This window comes from Acomys russatus, chromosome 5, assembly GCF_903995435.1.
Source record: "Acomys russatus chromosome 5, mAcoRus1.1, whole genome shotgun sequence".
NCBI lineage: Eukaryota > Metazoa > Chordata > Mammalia > Rodentia > Muridae > Acomys > Acomys russatus.
The window spans coordinates 59,964,716-59,988,268 of record NC_067141.1 but is presented as its reverse complement, the minus strand read 5'-3'; the positions used below and the strand labels follow the sequence as shown (position 1 = coordinate 59,988,268).

Below are 23,553 nucleotides of genomic sequence, written 5' to 3'. Positions count from 1 at the left end.
ACTTGGCCACATAAAATCGGCCCTTACAATGCTGGGTCACGTGTCCACATAGCACAGCTTGTCCAGGCAACATGGAGTGTCTCCGCGCTCGTCCCTCGAATGGAGAAGTATTTTTGCCCATTCTCCAAAGGAGAATTGGCAGCAGAGGAAAATTAAGAGACTTGTTGAAAACCATATGGGATACGAATAACAAACTTCCACTTGCTCCATCTCTGCCTGCGATTACTTAAGACAGGATGAGTCTCAGGACGTTAGCGTTGTGGGCTTCACTGCTGCCAACCCTTTGGAGAGGTTTCCGCCACAGAGATATTTGGACTGTTGGGCTGTTTATTTTTAGAACAGCCTGTCTACTTGTTAATTCATTCATTCAAAATACAAAAATGTTGACTGCTGCCACCCTCCAGGCACTGTGCAGGAGTCAAGGACAGAGCAACAAAGAAGCCAGCCACAGTTCTTGCCCTCATGGGGCTTCCGGTTGGCAAGATCATTTGAAATCTTGAAACAATTGACTCTATGGCTGGACAGCAAAATAGAATAAGTGTAGGGGCAACGTAAACAGGCTGGGTGAACATGGGAAGTGGGCAGGGGTCCTAACCATGGGCCTGCAGCCTGACTGTGGGCGGGTCCTAACCATAGGCCTGCAGCCTGACTGTGGGAGGGGTCCTAACCATGGGCCTGCAGCCTGACTGTGGGAGGGGTCCTAACCATGGACCTGTAGCCTGACTGTGGGAGGGGTCCTAACCATGGGCCTGTAGCCTGACTGTGGGAGGGGTCTTAACCATGGACCTGTAGCCTGACTGTGGGAGGGGTCCTAACCATGGACCTGTAGCCTGACTGTGGGCAGGGGCCTTAACCATGGACCTGCAGCCTGACTGTGGGAGGGGTCCTAACCATGGGCCTGTAGCCTGACTGTGGGAGGGGTCCTAACCATGGGCCTGCAGTCTGACTGTGGGAGGGGTTCTAACCATGGGCCTGCAGCCTGACTGTGAGGTAAGGCGCCCCCCCCCCGCTCCAGTGGGGTTTAACCCGGTAGTAGATGGGTCCACTGTTGCCACATCCAGATCTTTTCATTTTAACATAAACAAAGACAAACTAGATCCCAGGTACAGTGACATATACCTATAATCCCATCCCTCGGGAGGCAGAGGCAGGAGGATTTCCACAAGTTCAAGGCAAGCTTGGGGTATAGAGAAAGGCCCTCTTGCCTTTAAAAAGAAACTATTATGTGAAATATCTGGATCTCTGGATTTTTCAAGAGTTACCTTCCAAAATGAGATTTTAAAAAAAGAGAGAGAGAAAGAAAAAAGAAAAGAAAGAAAGAAAAGAAAAGAAAAGTATTACATGCCAAAAGTGTCCAGGCCAAATAAAACACATCTGTGGGTTGGGCTGATCCCAAGACCACAAGTGTACAACTTCTGTTCTAAAAATTTGAGCAGTAAAACAGTTTCAGGCTTAAAATGTATTCTATAGCAACTTTCTAGGTGCAGAAATAGGGCAGTGAGCTTCTAGGAAGCCATATTCAAGCCTATGTGTGCAGTGCTCTATCTACCACAGATGAAGTGCAGCTCCCGGTTCAAAGGGACAGGTAAGAGGGCCGGTGAGGAGAGACCAGGGGTTTTCCCTGAAGGCTTCAGAGGGTAAAGAGCCTCACCGTGAAACTGGACCAGCACTCAGGGGCCAGAACCGCTGTGCTAGCATCAACGGAGCCAACACAGGCTCAGGAGATGGTGCTAGCATCAACGGAATGCCAACACAGGCTCAGGAGATGGTGCTAGCATCAACAGAGTGCCAACACAGGCTCAGGAGATGGTGCTAGCATCAACGGAGCCAACACAGGCTCAGGAGATGGTGCTAGCATCAACGGAGCCAACACAGGCTCAGGAGATGGTGCTAGCATCAACGGAGCCAACACAGGCTCAGGAGATGGTGCTAGCATCAACAGAGTGCCAACACAGGCTCAGGAGATGGTGCTAGCATCAACGGAGCCAACACAGGCTCAGGAGATGGTGCTAGCATCAACGGAGCCAACACGGGCTCAGGAGATGGTGCTAGCATCAACGGAGCCAACATGGGCTCAGGAGATGGTGCTAGCATCAACGGAGCCAACACAGGCTCAGGAGATGTGCCCCTCACGCCATGTGAGGCAGGCAGTGGTGAATGAATTTTCACATAAAACAGAGGTCCTCAAAGACTTGGAGATTAGAACGTAACATTGCCGTCTGCCTCAGGCTCAAATGGGTGCAGAAATATCTTCTGCAAGAGTCTCCGTCACAAAGTCTGTTCCTCACACATGTGATAACATTCAGTCTTCCTGTATAAGAACATCACAATTCAGAGATTGATGTGAAAAATTCACCTGAGGCCCACAGACGCTCAAGAGTCCTGGGGAAAAAAAAAAAAAAAAAAGCAAGTCCACAGCCAAGATCTACAGTGTATAGTACCCCTGGAAGAAAAGGCCCCAAACCCCTTACATATGGCCAGCGCTAAATGGACTCAGTAGGGTTTTTAATGTGTACGTGTAAAACAACAGGAACTCTAGGAGAAGCAGTCAAATATTTTGGAGGGAGTCTGGGACACATGGGAGGAGTTGGAGGAAAAGAGGGAGGAGCGGAAACCATGTAAATGTAATATTTGTGTATTAAATTCCCAGAAAATTTTAAATTAAAAAAAAAGTGACTAGGCTAGAAACAGCCCTAAGATATTAGAAACACAGGAAATGAAGCAATGAAGGAAAGGCCAGAAGACAACAAACTGGAGAATTCCTCCAAGAATATGGCAGTCAGAAGGAATTTTAATAAGTATGACTAAAATGAGGAACAAGCCAAAGGAAGAATTTAAAACAGAGGGGTAGTCACTACTTTTTATTAATTATCTATTTTATTTGGGTCTCTTATGCCTCTTCCTCCCTTCCACCAACCCCCCCACCCCCACCACCAACACTATGTAGGAGAGAAAGAAGGTTAGTGGGGAGAGGGGGTGTAGGCCTCTTTACTATTTCCGGGTTCTTTGGGGGCAATACCAGTCTCAGCAGTCCAGGTAACCAGCAAACAGCAAACGCAGCAGTAGGACAAACAAGCAGCCTTCCTCCTCCTCCTCCCACTGCTCCTCGGGGTGTCCTTGCTCACAGAGCACCCTTGTCTCTCGGATCTGGTGTTTGTATGCTCTCAGAATGCTCAGAATTAAATAAACTAACTGCAGCTGGCAAATACTGCACCGCTCTCCGAGCCACAAGAGGCTGTTATCAGCCCTGAACAAACTAAAGGTAGCCCCATGTCCCACACTTGGGATTAAAACAAAAACATGTTTACACAACACAATTGAGTTTTTAAAGAAACCAAAGCTTCCACTACACAGAGGGTTTAAAAAAAAAAAAAAGGATATTGTTAAAAAGAAGACATGTTTGAAGATATTCTGCTAGGTCTTTAGTAGAAGAAAGCTATATTCATTGAAGCAGGCATAAGACAAATAGTGTGCTAAATACAACTGAAAAGAAACTAAGTGAAGTAGAAAAAACATCCCAGGAAACCATGCAAGTTTAATACTCAGAGAAAGACACAAAACGTGAACACACACACATACACACACACACACACACACACACACACACACAGAGGTTTGAATGATCATGTCTAATGGGCAATCAATAGAAATTCTAGAAAGTCAGAGAACCCCCAATACTGAGATGAGGGATGGGGGTGGGGGGGAGGGAATAAACTAACAATGAATTATAATTAGACAATAAGTAAACATAAATAAATAAATAAATAAATAAATACATTCCAGATGAACTTTTTTTCAGTATGGGGGAATAAAAGTATTTACAGATAAAGACTGAGAAATTTTATTATCCTCATGAAAGAACAATTAAAGTCATTAAAGAATGTGATTCCAGGCAGGAAAGGCGTAGGTGCCAATGGACAGGAAATGGGTGAACCGGACGGCATGGGTCCCACAAACATGTAAGGCGCTGCTAATAGAAGCTGTTGGAGCTTTAAGGCATGTGAACAGCATCATGAAAAGCATCTTGGCTCTCAGAATGAAGCCTGGGACTCTGGTTTCTTCAGACAGATCTTCTAGTCCGCCAATTCTTTATTCTCCATTCAGTTGTGTATGATTATTAAAACTGAAAACCAATGTTAATGAATGGAAAAGAGAGCCAAGGGAAATTAAAAGCATGTATAGAAAGTTTTCTTAATCCAATCAAAAGCAAGAAAGAGACTGAGAGGAAGACAAAAAGGAGAACACAAGGGAAGGAGGAGATCAGCTTGGGCATATTGGTGACACTTGTGTTGAAGAGAGATGTTCCCAAAGTCTAATTAAACTCAAACGCAGCAGCCATCAGTGAAATAAGAACAACTCGGGCTGGAGAGATGTCTCGGGGGTCAAGAGTGCTTCCTGTTTTCCCAGAGGACCTTTCAGTTCCTCTAGCACCCCTGTCAGGTGGCTCATAACTGCTTATAAATGCGCCTCAGGAGATCCAGTGTCCTCTCTGGTCTCTGTTGGCACCTACATATACAAGTGGAATTTTCTCTCTCTCTCTTCTCTCTCTCTCTCTCTCTCTCTCTCTCTCTCTCTCTCTCTCTCTCTCTCTCTCTCTCTCTCTCTCTCTCTCTCTCTCTCTCTCTCTCTCTCTCTCTCTCTCACATACACACACATCCACTTAAAGAAAAATAAACCTCAAAAATATGAATAGAGGCCAGAAAGATGGCTCAGTGGGTGAAGGTGCCTGCCTCTTGATCTGAAAATTTGAATTTCATTCAACTCCAGTAAATTGTCCTCTGACCTTCATCCACATGCCATGGCATGCATTTACACACATACACACATGAACACCCACAGAATAAACAAACAAAACATAGTAAGTGAAAATTTAATAATATGAAAGAGTTTACTGTTTTTTAGCTTGCTGATATACTAATATACATATACGGATAATGTTAAGCAAGCCTTGCAAATCAAAACAAATCCCACTTGGTTTTGTGTATAATTCTCTTTCTTTGCTGGTGAGGACATGCATGGTACAGTTGGCTCTGGGAAACAGCCTTGTAGTTCCTGAAAAGGTTAAATAGAGACATATGATCCAGCATTCTGCATCTTGCACATGCTCAGCAGAGTGGAAAAACCTATGCCTGCTGAAGCAAATGTCTACACGAGTGTTCACAGTGGTGTAATTTATAATCATCCCAAAGTAGAGACAACTCTGATGTCTAACCAAGGAATAGCTAACTGTGGTCAACTTCTGTAGTGGAATGGTACTGGGCCACAAAGTAGGAAGAAGAACTTGTTCTTCTTAAAAGTGTGGATGGATCTTGAAAATAAGCCAAAAGAAAGGGCAGAGGCTGCTGTGGTCTGATCGCCCTCATATGGAATGACCAGAACAGACACAGAAACCCAGCTGACCACTGGGTGGCAAGGCAGAGGGGGAAATCAGAAGTGACTGCCAATGGGGACAGAGCCTCCTTTTACAGTGACGAAAAACTCATACAATCAGACCGGGGCAATGGCTGCACACCTGGTATATATACTAACACCCACGGAACTAAACACCATCAAAGCGAATGCTATGGTTATGAATTATATATCATTTTAAAGGATAAAAAAGAAGAAAAGAAACATAAAAAAATGAAGAGAAAAGGAAGTAACTACACTAAGGTCCAGCATGGTGTAGCTTCAGTCAGAGAATGCCAGTTTTAACAGTCTTCTCTGCTTATCCCCATTATTTTTTGGGTTTTTTTTTTAAAGTCAGAAAATATTTAAAACTCAGTTATGTATATGTGTAAAGGTGAGGTGGGTGGGCGGGCCTATGGAAGGCAGAAGAGGGTGTTTGTTCCCCAGAACTGATCTTAGCCAATTCACCTAAAAACAAACTATTGAACATTACCTCCCAGGGTCTCGAAAACCTTTGTGGGTGACATGTTTCCTTAGAACACAGGTTTCCGCTACCCTTTGTGTCAGTCCATCACCAACACAATCTTAAGTTTAAAGCATAATTTGCAGAAGGCTTTGTGGCCAAAGTAATTGACCCTTTGACTGCCTTGCAGATGGCGAGAATGATACTACACTTCTGCCTGGCCCTGGGACCTCAAACGCCACACGTAAGACCGTCTCTGCTCGCGTCAGAAGAGCCACAACATCAAGGACAGAGCGGATATGGCCCGGAGGGGTCATTCCTTATGTCATCGGAGGGAACTTTACTGGTCAGTAGCCCTAGATGTTACCCCTTTGGAGTCAGTGTTTAGGCACTCAGGCTCAATAAGTTCCTCCTAGAAGGGACTTGGCGGGGATAAGCGGCTGCCAGAACCACAGCAGTCCCACCAGCTAAGGCTCCCTCTTGCCTGAGCCGGCTGACACCAGGCCTCTGTTGGAACTGTGTCTGCAGAGGTCACTCTGTTCTGAAGACCTGGTGGAGAGATGGGTCCTCATCAGGTCAGCCTTAAGTGTCTTGTCAGGGGCCTACCCAGTGTGCAAGTGGACGACAAGAGTGGAGCTGTCCATGGTGGCTCCCAGCCTCTGCAGCATGAACCTGGTAGTCTCTTGGCTTGGAAGCAGTGCTCCCCTTAGTAACCAGAGAGTACACATAGGGTGTCACACGATCTGGAATGACTCCCTGCTCTGTCTCCTGGATCCACCCCTGACAAATCATTCAACACCTCTGTCTGCAGTTCCCTGTTCTACAAATAGATCTGATGCCAGAATTAGATGAGTTAACACAGATAAGAACTGTGCCCACTGCCTCATGGCATTGTCTTTGGACTATGTAACAGTCACCTAGACTGAGGCTGGGGCTGCTGTCCCTGGCCTCGAGCCCCTCCCCGACCAGCTGTGACACGTCCTAGCTCCTTCTGTAGCCTTAACAACACTCACCATGGCCCAAAGTTTCTTTGCTTATATTTGCGTTCACTTATCTTTGCCTAGGCTCTGTGGGAGCAGGCACTAAACCCTTTTTTCCATGCCTATGTGTCCAGCACCTAGGACAGTGCCTGCTACAGGGGAGGGGCTCTCCATATCTGCTTACAGCAGTCACTGGCTGGATGCCTGAACAAAAAACCTCCCAGCCTCTCGGTGCCTTTATTAGCTTTTTACCTCCTTGGGGTACTATGGCTTCCATAAGCAGTGGCTAACAGAGGCAGGTGGATCAATGACTTGCCACAAGCACTGAGAACCGTGAGTGAGCAAGTTAGGAGCTGATTGACAGACCTGAGAGTGAATGTGCAGAGCCTGGGAGAGATGCGGACCTTCCTAGGCTGCTCTCCTGCTCTGCTAGGTGAGATTACTCCAGATGTACTTAATCAGGGGCTGCCATGAGAAAAAAGGTGAAGTCTTCTCCCTGTCACTCAGGATGCCTGACGGAGAAAGCCACACGCCCAGAGATTGAGATGCAGCCCTGTGAGCAGTTGCTACCACTCTTTGGTTCACACACTCACTGTGCGCTGTCTGGTCTGGCGTGATCTGTGTTCTTCTGACTGGAGATTTATATTACCTTCATCAACAGGAGCTAACTTTTTTATATTAGGATATTTTGTACAGGGCTTTATATTATCATGTATTTAATAGGATTGCTAGTTTGATAAGTGGTTGAGCTACAAATAATGTGAACCTTTAGGAATACCAAGATGTCAAATAGCTAGATAGATTTTTAAAAAGACAGCTAAGTTAATCTTATGTGCATATTTTTTGAGAGACAATATAACATCATACGCATATTGTATTATAGACTATGTTTGTTTTCCTCATTTTATTTATTTATTTTGCATCATTCTAAACTTAGGTCTCTGCTCCATCTTCCTTTGTACTTCCCAATTATTGTTTTTGTTGCTTTTAGCAAAGTTAAAATATTCTTTCTCTATTTTTCTTTTTTCATTTTTTTTCAAGACAAGGTTTCTCTGTGTAGCCTTAACTATCTGGACTTGCTTTGTAGACCAGGCTGGCCTCAAACTCACAGAGATCTGCCTGCCTCTGCCTCCTTGAGTGCTGGGATTACAGGTGTGCACCACTGCCCCCAGCTTAAAATATTCTTTATTCTGTTATCTTGATAGATGCTGGTGGATACTTACTGACTTTACATGACTTTCAGCTTGGGGCCCTATTAGTTAAGAACTTTTCAAACAAGGAGCTCTGCAGACAGGGTTGGAAAAAGTATACAATTCATCTGTTTCCCTACAGGAAGCTAAGATCGAGGACCCCAGGAAACACTGAAACACCATTCAAAGTGCACAGATATATGTGCAAATAGACTAAGTGCACGGAGCACTCTTCTGCAGGTGTGCAAATAGTCTTAGAGAGTACACAGGAACACTCTCCTGCAGGTGTGCAAGTAGACTTAGAGAGTGCATGGGAGCACTCTTTGCAGGTGTGCAAATAGACTTAGAGAGTGCATGGGAGCACTTTACTGCAGGTGTGCAAATAAACTTAGAGAGTACATGGCAACAATCTCTGCAGGTGTGACAAAAAATGAGGGCAAAATACCATGCTGGGGGGAAGGCTTCCTCCAAACCAGAAACCTGCAACAAATTAAATGACTCGTGTAAGACAAAAGTTTAGAAAAATACTTTTAATACAAAGGAAAAGCTGGGGATCCTAAGATGTTGTCTACTGTTAGTATCCCTTCCGACCCACAAAGTCAAACAGTTATCTATTTACTTATGAGTGTTTTGCCTACATGTGTGCATGGAGTACCTACAGAGGCCAAAAGAGGGTGTCTGATGTGCTAAAATGATTGTGAGTGGCCTTGTTGGTGCTGAGAATTGAACCTGCATCCTCCGCAAAGGCAGCAAGTGCTTTTAATCCCTGAGCCATCTTCCTGTGAAGTTGCCCTAGCTGGATGATACTCACTATGTAGATGAGATTTGCCCTGAGTTCATGGTGATGCTCTTGCCTCTCTCTCCTGAGTGCTTGGATTGCTGACTTGCACCAGCATCCTCAGTAAAGGAAATTGTGATTTCCAGTGGATTTCTACTCTGGGTTCTCCGAAAAGCTTCTAAAAACAATTGGAAGTATTTGACAAACCTATATGTGCATAAAGTATTCTAAGTGCTGTATAAAATGATCCCCACAACCCAATTAATGAATACATTCATCACCTCCCTTAGTTAAAGTTTGGAGTGTGTGTGTGTGTGTGTGTGTGTGTGTGTGTGTGTGTGTGTGTGTGTAGGTGATGATGACACTTCAAATCTCTCTTAAGCCTCAAGTGAAAAAATACAGCATTATCAATGAGATTTTTCAAAAGCAGAGCAAACTTTGTCCTAAGACTGTGCCTTCTTGCCTAAAAAAAGTGTGACCAGAATGAAGTGACCATCTTTGCTCTGTCATTTCAGGCAGCCAGAGGGCCATTTTCAAACAGGCCATGAGACACTGGGAGAAACACACCTGTGTGACCTTCGTAGAGAGGACAGATGAGGAAAGCTTTATTGTTTTCAGTTATAGGACCTGTGGGTAAGTAGGAAGACTGCCTCAGTACAATATAAGTGACAGATGGAAGGATGCCTGGGTCTGGAATGTTCTGTCATACTGTGCATTTCCACTGAGCTGTGGTATACAAGAGGACAGGGCTTGCTGGAAGCTCTTTGTCCCCAGTGAAATTGCAAAGCAGGTGAGTCCATCTCCTGGAAGACTGGCTCACTGTTGGTGGGTCTGTCACCCAGACAGTATGGCTGATGTTTCATGTGAAGAAAGTGACTCCATTGAAGAACTGATAGCTGATGAAGTGTCAGGTTCACCCTGCTCTCAAGTGGGTGTTCAGATGTATGCATTTCTGCCATGTTAGAGGCCCCAAGAGCTTACAGACTTTCTAAAGAAAACATAATGTACAATTAAGTGAGTGGGTTATTATGGAAGAAACCTGTTAGGCTAGCTGGACACATAAGCATTGAAGACATTAGTTGAGGTCCCCAGTACCTGTGTAACAGCCAGGTGTGGTGGGTGTGCTTATAACTCCGGCGCCGGGGCCGAGAGCCAGGTGGATCCCCAGAACATTACCCATCCAGGCTTGCCAAAATGGTGAGCTCTGGGTTTCATGAGAGTTCCTGGTCAAAAAACAAAGTGGAAAGTAATAGAGAGAAACCCCTGACATTGACCTCTGGTCTCCATACATGCATGCAAGGGTAAGTACAGTGGACACAACACACACACACACACACACACACACACACACACACACACACACACACACACACACACACACACTGATATCTATCATGCTGATAAATGTACATGATATGCTCTCTTACCAAAAGGAAAAGCCTTGTATATTGAATTTTAAAAAAATCCCAAGCACATACTCTTCACCTGGATGATTACAAAAGTAAACAAGTGAACTTGGAAGGGAAAGGGAAGGAAGTTGGCAGCAAGTGCGAGCGAAGAAGGAGAGGCCCAACAACAAGTTCATCTACAAAGAAGACCTTCTCTGCTTGGGTTTAAATTTTTAAATTAATTAGCTAATTAATTTTTCAGTGCTGGGCATCAAAGCTGGAGACTTGTGCATATTAGACAAGTGCTCTACTACTGACCCACACCCACAGCTTTCTTCTCATTTGTAAAGTCAGAAACTGAAAAAAAAATAGGATCTTTATAATGAGAAATGGTACAAACTATGGTAAAGGTGAGGCTGTTATCCGTGTTCACGCACCACAGCATAGCTTCAGGAGTCATGAGACAAGCCTGGTGAACCAAAGAGGGAAATGCAGGGGAAAACAGCACTAAGACACTGTCTTTATTTCTGTAAGACCAAATAGGTCAGCATCAAGTTGATGAGAAAGAGAGAGAGAGAGAGAGAGATTTGTAGAGAATTTGGAAGATATAATTAATAGGGTTGATTCTGCAGGTCTGATAGTTTATACCATGATGCCATGTCTTTAAATGCACATGGAAGACTGAGAGACCTGTCTGTCCATTAAATAGCCCAGTAGCCTGGGGAGCTGGCTTCCTGGGTAAAGTGCTTTCTGAACCAGTGTGAGGACCTGAGTTCAGACCCTGAGAGCCCACGTAAAGCCAGAGGGAGCATGGGATTCTGTAATTGCAACATCCCTATGGAGAGATGAGAGGCAGAGAGGGTTCTGAGGAACCTTCAGAAGCTCACTGGCCAGGTAGCCTGGTGAACTCCACAGTGAACAGCAGGAGGCCCTGTCTCAAATAGGCAGAAAGTGAAGGCCAACATGCTAGGCTGTTCTCTGACCTCCACATGAGCGCTCTGGCACACATATGCCTGCACGCGCGCGCACACACACACACACACACACATTTTAAAAACAAAAATAAACAATTGATTTTAAGAAGAACATCTCAATAGGTTGTAAAAGTTAGAAACAGCATTAAAACAGTCTCACATTGCAAAGCAAATGGCATGGAAATAAAAATAGAATAAACATTTCTCTTTTGTTAAAAACTCCACTTGTTCTATAGGCATTATTTATCAGGCAATCAAGGTTAAAAACTGTAATGCCTAGTAATTTCTAAAACTCAAAGGGAAGGAGATAAAGCTAAAGATATGTTCACAAAATATCCACATTGCTAATTAAGAATGCCGATGGCATCATTAATTCATAGAAGTGGTGATCTCTTAATTGTGCTCCTCCCCGTGTGTGTGTGTGTGTGTGTGTGTGTGTGTGTGTGTGTGTGTGTGTGCATGTGCACGCGCGCGTGTGTGTGTAAACCACCATCACAAAAGAATAAGCCTAATGAGAACACAAGGCAAAACATTATAGGGTTAATAAACCCAGTAGTGAATTCTTTGATCAAATAAAGACAGCGGATAACTACTTGAGGCAAGAAAAAGCAACAGTGCAGAAACACACACAACTAGAAACAGAGGAGAGGGACACAGCCACAGAAACAGAGGAGAGGGACACAGCCACAGAAACAGAGGAGAGGGACACAGCCACAGAAACAGAGGAGAGGGACACAGCCACAGAAACAGAGGAGAGGGACACAGCCACAGAAACAGAGGAGAGGGACACAGCCACAGAAACAGAGGAGAGGGACACAGCCACAGAAACAGAGGAGAGGGGCACAGCCACAGAAACAGAGGAGAGGGACACAGCCACAGAAACAGAGGAGAGGGACACAGCCACAGAAATGGCAGCAGAGTCTCAGATAGCTGCTGGCAACACCGAGGGTAAGGAATGTGGCCAGCTCCAAGGTGAATATATAGTACAGGCACAACCCCATAGCCTGTTTTTGTTTGTCTGGGACAGGCTCACCACATAGCCCTGGCTGGCCTGGGACTTATGTAGGCCAGGCTGGCCTCCCCTGACTCTGCCTCTAGGGCCTTTCCTTAAAAGGTGAGCTCCACCATGCCTGGCCCCAATACACTTTTTTTTCAAATTGGCGTATAGTGTGTTAGATGCCGTTGGGACATATTTTAACAACGTGTATTTTTGTAGTTCTTGTCCCTCCCTCTCCCCAATCCGCTTGTAGTCTCCTCCTCCCAGACTCCTTTCCTCTTTAATGTCCCATATGTCCTTTTGCCCACTATCCATCCTTTCTCATCACCAAATAGTTTCCTCTCTTAGCACCTACGTTTTTCTATTTTACTCATATTTGCCTGTTCACACACATACACGATAGGATTTGCGTGTGAGGGAGAACATGCAGGCTTTGTCTTTCTGAGTCTGCGTCATCTTGCTTAACATTACGCTTTATAGAGCCATTCGCTTTCCTGATTTTACTCTTCTTCACAGCTGAATAGCATCCCACTGTGTATGTGTAACACTTCTCCACTCTCCACAAGCCTGTTGATGGACACCTAGGCTGGTTCCATATTCTTGCACAGATTGCAATGTCCCCGTGGTAGCATACAGGGCTCTTTGGGTGCAGGACTGGTACAGATGGACAGAACAGTAACTTTTAAAGACACTGATAAACAGAAGGAAGAGAGACTTTCCCTTGAAGTACCAAATCCAGAGTCTCACAAGGAATTCTTTTAGAATTGTCAATGTTATTTTGATACTAAAACTTTGGAGTGTGTAAGAGAAAGAGCATTTCCAAATCATTTTTAGAGAAAAGCACCTATAATGGATAAAGAAATTAACAAGTACAGATGCGCCTCACACAAATAGCTCTGCAGAATTCCAACTAAGATGTTAGCATTCCGACGGAAGAGCAGAAGAAAGGCTACCAACTAGTTTGTCTAGAGCAGAAGGACCTGTTCACACCCAGGAAGTTTGCTGCATGATTGACAGACCAGAGAGAGGATCTGTGCATATCTCCACAGAGCTGAAGGCGTCTGCATGGCCAGAATGCACTTCTGTTTCAAAAAAGTAAAAAAAAAAAAAAAAAAAAGTATTGCAACAATAGATGCCAGGTATAAATAGATGCCAGGTATAAAAGTGCAAATTTTCATGTACACAGAAGCTTTTTTCATGTGCGTGTGTAAGCCTCATGTTTGTATAAGAGCGTATTAACCCTAGAAGTACTTCTATTAGAATTGAGAGCAGTTCAAAGAGATTCCACAATTATTTAACACCATTCTAGGGATGCTAATATGCCTAGGCAGGAGAGTGGAGTCAACCCTATGGAGATGGGCAGAAACAAGGCCAAGGCTGCGTTATTGAAAATTAATGTGACCTTGTTCCTGGAAAGCCCAGTCAAAGTCAAGTGAGAAACTAAACACCTAAGTGACTCTACTAAAGGGACTGATGACAAAATGAATGAAAAGTTAAACATGTTCTTCATTCATGCACAGTCTGATATAGTTTAGTAATGGGAAAATGTTACAACTTTTTGCTGTCTTTGGATAAGGGTGGCATATAGGGTGAGAGAGCTCAGTCTTTTGCAACATGGACATGTAGATTTACATTCTCAATACAACATATGGGTGCTGGATTATTGGATGTTTTAATTAAAAAAAAATATTACTTGGGGAGGCAGAGGCAGGTGGATCTCTGTGAGTTTGAGGCTGGCATGGTCAACAAAGCAAGCCAGGACAGCCAAGGCTATACAGAGAAACCCAGTATGGGAAAAAAAAAAAAAAAAGGATTTCTCCTATCTGTATGAGTGTTTTGCCTGTGTGTATGTTTGTGGCCCTTATGAAGGCCTAGTGCCTTTGGAGGCCAGAAGAGGGCATCAGATTCATGGTAGCTGACATTAGAGGCTGTTGTCATGTGAGGCCTGGGGACTGAACCCAGCTCCTCTGCAAGAGCAGCAAGTGCTCTTAACCACTGAGCCATCTTGCCAGAGCCTTTGGTTTCTGTTTTATACCTTTATTCTGATAAGCCTGGTGCAGTGGTGTACACCTGCAATCCCAGCATTCCAGAGGTTGAGGCTGGCATAGCAAGGATTTTAAGGTCAGCTTGAGCTACATAATGAGTTCTAGGCTACTCTTGGCTGCATAGTTGAGTAATAACGCTAAAATGCTGGAGGGATACCTCAGTGGGTACGGGTGCTTGCCCTGGAAGCTTAAGGCTCTAAGGTTATATTTCCAGCATCCACTTCATTCTTCAACAAGTCCACATGCATGCAAGGATGTGCATACCCTCACACTAATGTGCTATCATCACACACACACACACACACACACACACACACACACACACACACACACACACACCACTCAACAGCTAAACAATAATAAAGACTTGTAAAACCAGTGTTTACCTATGGTTACAGCCAGTATAGAGTCTCACTTAGGCCATGGATAATGACATCCAGAGGCCCTTTGCAGAACTCAGCCACCTATTTCTTGTCCTCAAAGAAGGCCCCAACTCAGACGAGAGATGGGTGTAGGCACACTATATTCTGGGTAGGAAGCTCATTTCCGTCTTTAGGTTCTAAATGACCTGTGGCCACCAGAAGGCAGATGCATTCTGGGTGAATTAGGGCCTTGTTGAGGGGAGTTGGACAATGAGAATATTCTACCTCTGAAATGTCTTTTTTTTTTTTTTTTTTTTAATTAAATGCCCCTTTACACCATGGGTGGCAAGGTGAAGTGGAAACGGAACTTGCCTCTTTCTTTTGATATTTTCATATTTTTCATCACCTAGCTGTTGTTCCTACGTGGGACGCCGAGGAGGAGGCCCACAGGCCATATCCATTGGGAAAAACTGTGACAAGTTTGGCATCGTGGCTCATGAGCTGGGCCATGTAGTTGGGTTCTGGCACGAGCACACTCGGCCTGACAGAGACCAGCATGTCACCATCATCAGAGAGAACATCCAGCCAGGTAAGGAACCTTGGGCGGAGTCTAGAAGCCAGCAAGGTCGGATGCCCACAGGCTTTGGGACAGTGAGAGGAGGACCTGCTGGAAGCTGCTCAGGCTTATGGCTAGTGGCTGCGGCATCGACCCTACTCTGCAGGCACTCGTTATGTGCTCTGCCGCTGTCCACCTGAGAAGCCTTCCTGAGAACACACATACTGAAGCTTATGGCTTACGGCAGAGTAGAAACCATGATTCTCCACGTTGTAAGAGGCAGTGAAATCCAACCACAGTTTCATAAATGGCAGTGTTGGGGCTGGTTAGCCAAAAGAGTCCTCCTGGCAGCTTTCATAAGTCACCTTTGCTGTGCAATACAGCCTTTTGAAATTGCAATGCGATTAAGAAATAAATGCATGTAAAAAGCACCCTGCCCTAATGCAAACAGCACATGCAGATCAAACATGTATGCGTTCTCCCATGTCAGAGCCTCGTGAGGCAGCACTGGCTTATACATGATGCGCTAGTGAGGTTGAGGCAGGAGGATCACAAGTTAGAGGCCAGCCTTGACTATGAGTGAGTGCAAATCCATCTCAGGCAACTAATGAAACCTTGTCTCAAAACAAAGAAACGTGAACAAAAACTTACAACCAAAAAGTCAATATTAAGCATGAAAGTAGCTAGCTGAGTTGTATGGCTGCTTTAAATCTTTTTTTGTGTGTGTGCATACATGTATGTCCATTTGTTTGTGGCATGTGGAAGCCAGAGAACAACCTTGGGTATTGTTCCTCAGGGCCTCTCTGTAATATTTTTTGAGACAAGGTTTCTTATTAACCTTGGGCTTGGCAAAGCAGCTGGAATGGCTGGCCTCTGAACCCTAGGATCCACCCAGTTCAGTCCCCCAAGGCTAGAATTACAACCTCAGGCCACCAAGCCAGCCTTTTTACTTGGGTTCTGGGAATCGAACTCAAGTTGTAACGCTTGTGAGATGAGCACATCCCCGACCAAGCTCCCCGGATTGCTTTAAACCTGCTTCCAAGGACTAATCATTTGGGGTTTAAATTTCTTGCTTATTTTCTTGTTTCTTCACATTGTAAGATCAGAACTTTGGGTGATTTTCCTTTGTAAGAAAATATTTTGGGCAAGTAGATTGAGTGCTAATCTATCTGCAAGGACAGTTGAAAGTTTCAAATGACAACTGGGGACGGGCGTTGGACAGTGGGACAGAGAGAACATAGGACTTGCCCTATGTTTTAAATTTCTAATCTAATAAGAAGCCCTGTCGTCTGTGCCCAAGAAACAGGAGCTGCAGGCAGTTGCCCTGGGCCCGCTTTCTCCCCAGCTTCCCTTTGCGTTCTGCATTGTTTCTATGGTCCTTAACATAGTGTTGTGTCGCAGGTCAGGAGTATAATTTCTTAAAGATGGAAGCCGGCGAGGTGAGCTCTTTGGGAGAGACCTACGACTTTGACAGCATCATGCATTACGCCCGGAACACCTTCTCAAGGTCGGAACTTTTGCTGGGATGTCTGTCCTATTGCACTCGCCTCAGGCTTGGGTAGGAGTCCTGAGGTCCGCGGAGAGTGAGCGGGGGGGTGGGGGGGTGGGGGGGTGGGGGTGGCCCTGCATGCTCCTACCATGGCCGGCCTGTTCATCCTTGAAATACAGTGGCCTCTGGGCTGCAGTGGAACACAATCTAATCATGTTCTTGCTAATAAGATTGAGTCCCGTTGAGAAGCTGGCATTTCCACCATGCTCCCGCATCACAAGGAGCAATCTGGAAAAGAGAAATCATAGAAAGGTCATCTGGGAGGATAACCTGGAGGCTTTTTGTAGAATTCCCATCGGGTGGGGGCATTGCTAACTAATATATATCCTGAACACATCGGGAGGTGCTTTCCCATTGTCCTGGAAGAGGCTCTGTGTGTTGGAAGCTAGGCTGTGTCAGGCATGGAAGGGCTGTAAATCATGGGTTCTTTTCAAAGACAAAGAAGGCCAGGCTCTAGCCACCTCGAGAGAGCTCAGGTGTAACAGTACGCCATTATTTCACAGGTGGTTTTTCCTCCCATCCTTAAGCTCCCAAAATAACGATTCATGAGACTCATTAAATATTGTACAAATAACTAGGCCATATGGCTAGGCTCTTCTCTGACTAGCTCATAACTTAAAATAACCAATTATACCGATATACATTCTGCCACGTGGCCGGTTACCTGAGCCCAGGCACCACGCATCCGTCTTCCTTACATCTTGCCGCTGAGTCTTGAGCACCTGGCTCTATCCCAGAATCCCTTCTGCCTGCTGGATGTCCTACCTATTTCCTGCCTAAGCCATAGGCTGTAGGTTTTGTTTTGCTTTTTTTAATGGACAAGTGTTGCATGCATACAATAGACAAAATATTCCTTCCACTCTCAGGACCCAGATGAGAGTGAAAACAAAGACACAGGTTCCTGCTTTCAGGTCCCAGGGAATGGGTGCTACTCACCAAAGAAGGGCCGGGTCTGCTTTTACCTCAAACACCCTTGGGGCCTGTCGCATGCGTGGAGCTGAGCAGGGAGGTGTGAAGGGTTCTCCACACTGCTCCTGTGTCTAGGCCATGTGTCTGTGCACAGAAGAGCGTCCCCACAAGTCCCGGCTGGTAGGTCTTCCCAGTCCTTAAAGGAAACACTTACATTTCCCCTTGTTGGCTGTTAAGCATCTTCCTACACTAGTCTGTTCATTTATCTAATCCTCCCTCCAGAAAGGTCTAAGGTGGTTTCCAACACACACACACACACACACACACACACACACACACACACACGTGCGCTTGCACAGAAAGGTTAGGTGGGACAACAGAGCCATGCTGAAGTGAAGTCTGGAGTGAAGTCAGTGCCCAGAAAACATATCATCAGGCTGTGAAGCTCATCAGTGCAGGCAGCAAATCCTGCCTGTGCTTCCTAGTAGGCATGGCAAAGAGGAAAACAAGGCGTTCCTGAGTCTCCACATGTGTCAGAGTTAAGGGAGCTGTTGCCTTGGGAGTGTTGGCTCTGGATAGGAAACCGGTTGCTGAGAGCTCTTTGGCTCTTAGGGAAGGTGTCCTAGCCATGAGGTTGCCAACCTGGTAAAACCCAGGTTCCTCAGGGATGCTGCTCCTCTGGGCACATACCTGCTTCAGTCGTGGCCTGCTGCTGCAAGCAGGCTTCCAAGCCTTTTCATCTGAGAGAGCTGCTCAGATCGGTTTCTGGTGGTTTCCTTTTGAGATGGGTGAAGCAGCTGCTCTCTGGGCCCCTTCCAGCTCCAGCTCCATGCAGCAGCAATCTCTGAGTCTGGTACAGGTGAGTGAGGGGTGGACATGTGATTCTGTGCATTGCCACACAGGAAATCTGAAGCAAAGGGGCCTCCTCTTCTGAAACTGGTAAACTAGGCCCTTGGGGGTTTATTTTGGAGTTGGGAGGTGTTCTAGTTTCCTTTTTGTTGCTGTGATAAAATACCCTGACAAAAGCAACTTAGGAGGAAATGATTGATTTCATCTTTTACTTCCAGGTCATAGTGCATTGTTCAAAGAAATAAGGGCAGGAACTTGAAACAGAAACCATAGAGCATTGATTTTCAGCCTTCCTAATGCTGCGACCCCCTTAATAAAGTTCCTCATGTTGTGGTGACCCCCAACCCTGCAATTATTTTGTTGCTACTTCATAACTGTAATTTTGCTACTACTGTGGGTTGTAATATAAATATCGATATGTGATACCCTGCCTCAAAGGTGTCGTGACCCACAGAACCACTGCCACTGCCTCAGAGACCTATTGCTTTCTGGCTCACAAACAGGCCCATGCTTAGTCTCTTCTCTCTCTCTCTCTCTCTCTCTCTCTCTCTCTCTCTCTCTCTCTCTCTCTCCCTCCCTCCCTCCCTCTCTTTCTCCCTCCCTCCCTTCCTCTCTCTCTCTCTGTCTGTCTGTCTCTCTTCTCTCTCACTTTATATACTTTTGTTTTATATGCATGTGTGTTTTGCCCGCATGTAGCTGAGTGTGTACCCGACTGTGCCTGGTGCCCTCAGAGCCATCACATTGGATCTACAGAAACTAGAGCTGTGGACTGTTGTGAGCTGCCATGTGGGTACCAAGAACTGAACCTGGGTCCTCTGCAAGCACAGCAAGTTCTCTTAACTACTGAGCCATAATCTCCAGGCCCCTAGTCACCTTCCTAGACCCACAGTGGATTGTACCTACCTACATCAATTAGCAGTCAACACAGTCCCTGTGAGCATTCCCCCCATCGACCAGATTGGTCTGGGAGGTTCTCTCAGATGACTGTTGTCTATGTCAAGTTGATAGTTGAAGCTACCTGGAACAGGGAGGGAGTCCCAGGAAGCCAGTGGACTGGGCAGGATGAGAGCCTAACCTCGGATAAGAGAAGTGAGTGAGGATTTAGGTGTTGGGATTGGGCAGAGACCCAGTTTAGGAAACATGCAAGGAATAACCCAGTGTCACCCGTCAAGCAGGGGCTATGGGCTGGTATATATAGAAACAGAATCAATTGTCAAGGACACAATGTCACCTTGGCCCAACTGAGAAGCTTGTGCTGTGGGTTTTATTTCTGTAACTTCTATGACTCTTCATAGCACTTTATAATTTTCAGTTGTGAGCCTAGCCTTTAGTAGCTGAGCCATCTCTCTGTTTGTCTGTCATGTTCCTCCCCGCCATGGCAGACTGAGATCCTGGGCCACAGACACTGTCTCATTGTCTTTTAGTTTCTAGCATCCAGTAGGGGCCCTGACGCAGAAGATCTCTGCGAAGTTTTTAAGTGAATGTGTGAGGCCAAAGAGGCCTAGAGAGCTGCCTGGCAGAGGAACAGGTGAGGAAAGTCCTTCCCGTTATTCTTTCTAAAAGTCTTTGCACATGCTCACAAGTGTGGTGGTTGCTCCTTTCCAAAACAGAGACTGTAAGCCTTATGTAGGGCATGTAGGGCAAAGGACCAAGCCCCCTTCCTCTCCCTGGCCCTATGCCACCCGCTGCACTGAGTTCTGGAGCCTGAAGCCAAGTGGAGACTCATCATGTTTTGCCTAACTTACTTCCTCCCCCCCCCCCCCAAATATCTTTTCCCTCCTGTGATCTCGAGCTCATAATCCCATCCCTTCTGGCCTTCAGGAGGAACTGTTACTACCTCCAAAGTCAGCATGAACTAGCTTATCAGCACAGAACAGAGGAAATCCTTGGGCCAAACCCACAAAATAATCACACCTCATCCAAAATACCTAGAGTTGCTAGGAGGGAGAGTGGCTAGGGGACAAAAGTGGGGTGTGATGGGCAGCGGGTGCAGAGCAGTGCTCCCTGAGGCCGACTTCTGTTACTTCTACAGCTACCTACAGCTGCACAATTTTCTTACCAAACTAGTGTCCTAAACCACAAATTATTGTTTTTTGGGGTTTTTTTTCCCCCTGTTACTCTTGGTCAGCCCAGCTCATTCTTCTCTGGTCTTGCCCAGAGACACAGCAGCAGTTGTTCGGCAGCTTGACTGGGCTGTGGAGTCTAAGATGGCCAGTCATACATCCAGTACTCAGTACCAGCTGGCTATAGCCCATGGTCCTCCTTTCCGTGACCTCTCAGCCTTCAGTAGATTTGGCCGGGGCCTTCTCTGCTTAAGGACTCAGGGCTGTTAGAGGGCATTCTGAGTAGCTGCAAGCCTCCTAAAGACCAGGCTCTGGAACCTGCGTGACATCACTTCTGCGATGTTCTATTGGTCAGAGCAACCCAGAAGGCCAAAATCAGGTGGATGAAGAAAAACACTCTCCCTCTTAATGAGAGAGACGGCAACTGGCATTTCAAAGGGATGTCACTATCAAGATGGTGAGGTGCATTATTTTAACCTTCTACCCTAGCCCTTCCTACTAGCTCTTGCCCAGGAGTTTGAAATCCTTCCCTCCCCGCCCCCTAACACATAAGTATGTTTTGCTGCTGATGGTTGCCTGCACTGGTATTTATGATGGTTTTTTGCATAAAGTTTTAGAAGGCTGTTTTGTACAACGGGCTCTTACTGGCCTGTTTTTTGTTTTTGGGTTTTTTTTTTTTTTTGGCATTTTGTTAGCGGCTTCTCCACTTCTTAAGTGCAACTCATTCCTCTTCTGAGGCTGCATAGTACCTTGCCTCTCAGCTTGTGAAAGAGCAGTGAATTGCCTGCAGAACACAGGCCTGTGGGACAAAGCCCTTCCTGCTGATGGGAAACGGGGTCTCTGAGTCTTTTTACGACCTGAGCTGTCTCCTTTCAGCTCTGTTCCCTCTGGTTTTATGGCCATTTCTTCTCCTTTCCCCCTTGGTTGGTCCCAGGCGGGTGGGGAGTAATGTCCTTAGAAGTTTTGCTGGGCACAGGTCCAGGAGACGAGGAGACAGCTCTCTGGTACAGGGATGTCTTTGTTTGGAAAACTCAGAGCTGACATTTTTATCCCCTAAGGCATCTGCCAAATCTTCTCAGTTTAGCCTGAAGTCGGTGCTGGGCCCTGTTCATCCAGAAAGGGGAAAGAAGCATTGCTCCAGTGCTCCATACAGGATGGCTCTGAGAGCACACGCAGAATCCAGGAACTCAGGGAACTGCACTGATGTCCTAGCTCCAAAGACTGGGTGTGAGGCCATGTTGAGCCTGCTACTTTGTCTCAAGCCTTCTGTGTACTCATGCCAGCACCTACTGTGCATGGAAGCCAGACGTTTTCATCGTTTTGTCTAGTGGCAGAAGGTTCCAGGCTCTCCACTTTTATCTGTGTCCCTACATCAAGTCACTTGGGGAACCTAGTGACAATAGGCCTGGCTCCCAGAATCCTCTGATGATGAAACGACAGGAAGGGTCTGACACATTGGAAGGCATTAAGAACAGTGGAAGAGGGAACATGGTCTATATAGGCCAAGCCCACTGGCGGCTTTGCCAGTCATCCACTAAGCCGCAGGCTACTCCTTACACAACACCATTGTTGTCTGTGCTGTAAAATTCCTTCGTCAGGGAAGCTGTCACAGGGTGCCATGTTTTTTTGTTTTTTTGTTTGTCTGTTTGGGCAGAAGTGTCTCTGTTGAGCAGCGGATAAACAAAGTCAGAATTTTAGTTGGCTTAGGGGTCATGATTTAGAGTTTAAAACTTGGTGTGAGGAGGGGAGAACAGTGGTGCCACTGAAGTGTCTTGGTGAACTCTGGGAAATGAGGACATGAGACTCAGAGAAAATCAGGCCAGAGGGTTAAATGTTGGGCAAGGAGCCCCAACTCTGGGCTGGGTTCTCTTGGGCTCATTGGAGAGAAAGTGTGCTATGAGTCTGCCTGAGGGAAACAAGCATTTCGTAGCCACAAAGATAACAAGGTGATTGATATAAGCAGAAAGCCATGGAGATGTGTCATGGCCAGTGTGGCAGAGAATTTAAGACAACACAGAGCTGGAGAGAGGGAGAGAGAGAGAGAGAGAGAGAGAGAGAGAGAGAGAGAGAGAGAGAGAGAGAGACAGACAGACAGACAGACAGACAGACAGACAGACAGAGACAGAGACACACAGAGAGAACAGTTAATAGCTAGGCTGTGTATGTTGTAGCTGGTTCTTTTGCATGTAAATAACTATTCTGTGAAGTTCGTTGAAGATAGTGACTGATTGTGGCTGCATAATTTAATTAAAGTGGAGTTTGTGTTTTTGGTATTTTTGCCCCCTTACTTCCTAAGAACAGAAAGGAAAAATCCAGTCTTGAGAAACTTACTTTTGACAGAGGAGAAAACATCACCAACACAACCGTAACACCAGATGGGAGGGGTAGAAAGGGTCCCAGAAGGCTTTTAAGACAGAGAGATAGCTGATGAGGAGTCAGTGAGTAGGCAAGACACAGGGGCAGGGAGGGTGGGGATGGGTAGCTTGGGGAGACAACAGTATACACAGGAATTAGTTTGAGACCTAAAAGGAGATCACAATCTGAGTGAAGAGTTATTGAAAGCTGAACATCACAAAGGAATAGAGACGGTTCTTTTCAGAAAGTTGGTTAAGAAAGGAACAGAGGATACTTGGAGAAGGGACAACCTGTAGGACAAGCTTGACACCGAGTCTACAGGCAGAGGAGGGGTCTTTTAATCTGCAGTGGGGTATGACTAGGCCAGGGCTCAGCAAGGCATCTGGGGGTCCTCTTGTGTTTTAGAAATGCCCTGGCATTTTAGATCTTAGTCACATGAGTGTAGAGTAAGCTGCTAAGTCATCATGACCAACCAGACAATCTCCTATGGTACAGAGGAGTAAATCGAGGCTCAGAAAGGTTCAGAGGAAAGAAAGGGCTTGTCAAATTAAACCCAACGGCAGAGGCAGGTCTGGCATAGGAATATCCAGCCTGGCATCTTTTGATGATCTCTAGCGCTCTTGGTTTAGCTTGAGGTTTATCTGATCTGGCCAGCAAAGCCACTCCAAGTCTGATTGATCAGCTCATCCACCTGTGCGTGTTGTCTA

At 45.9% G+C, this 23,553-nt stretch overlaps 1 protein-coding gene across 1 annotated transcript in view; it reads left to right on the top strand.

Annotated features, from left to right (window-relative positions):
• Tll2 (tolloid like 2) overlaps positions 1 to 23,553 on the top strand; it is a 109,335-nt gene that overhangs the window by 50,246 nt on the left and 35,536 nt on the right. Inside the window, exons 4-7 of the mRNA XM_051146539.1 lie at positions 6,042 to 6,197; positions 9,315 to 9,432; positions 14,976 to 15,154; positions 16,523 to 16,628. Coding sequence (XP_051002496.1) covers positions 6,042 to 6,197; positions 9,315 to 9,432; positions 14,976 to 15,154; positions 16,523 to 16,628 — 559 coding nt within the window. The remainder of the gene's footprint in view (positions 1 to 6,041; positions 6,198 to 9,314; positions 9,433 to 14,975; positions 15,155 to 16,522; positions 16,629 to 23,553) is intronic.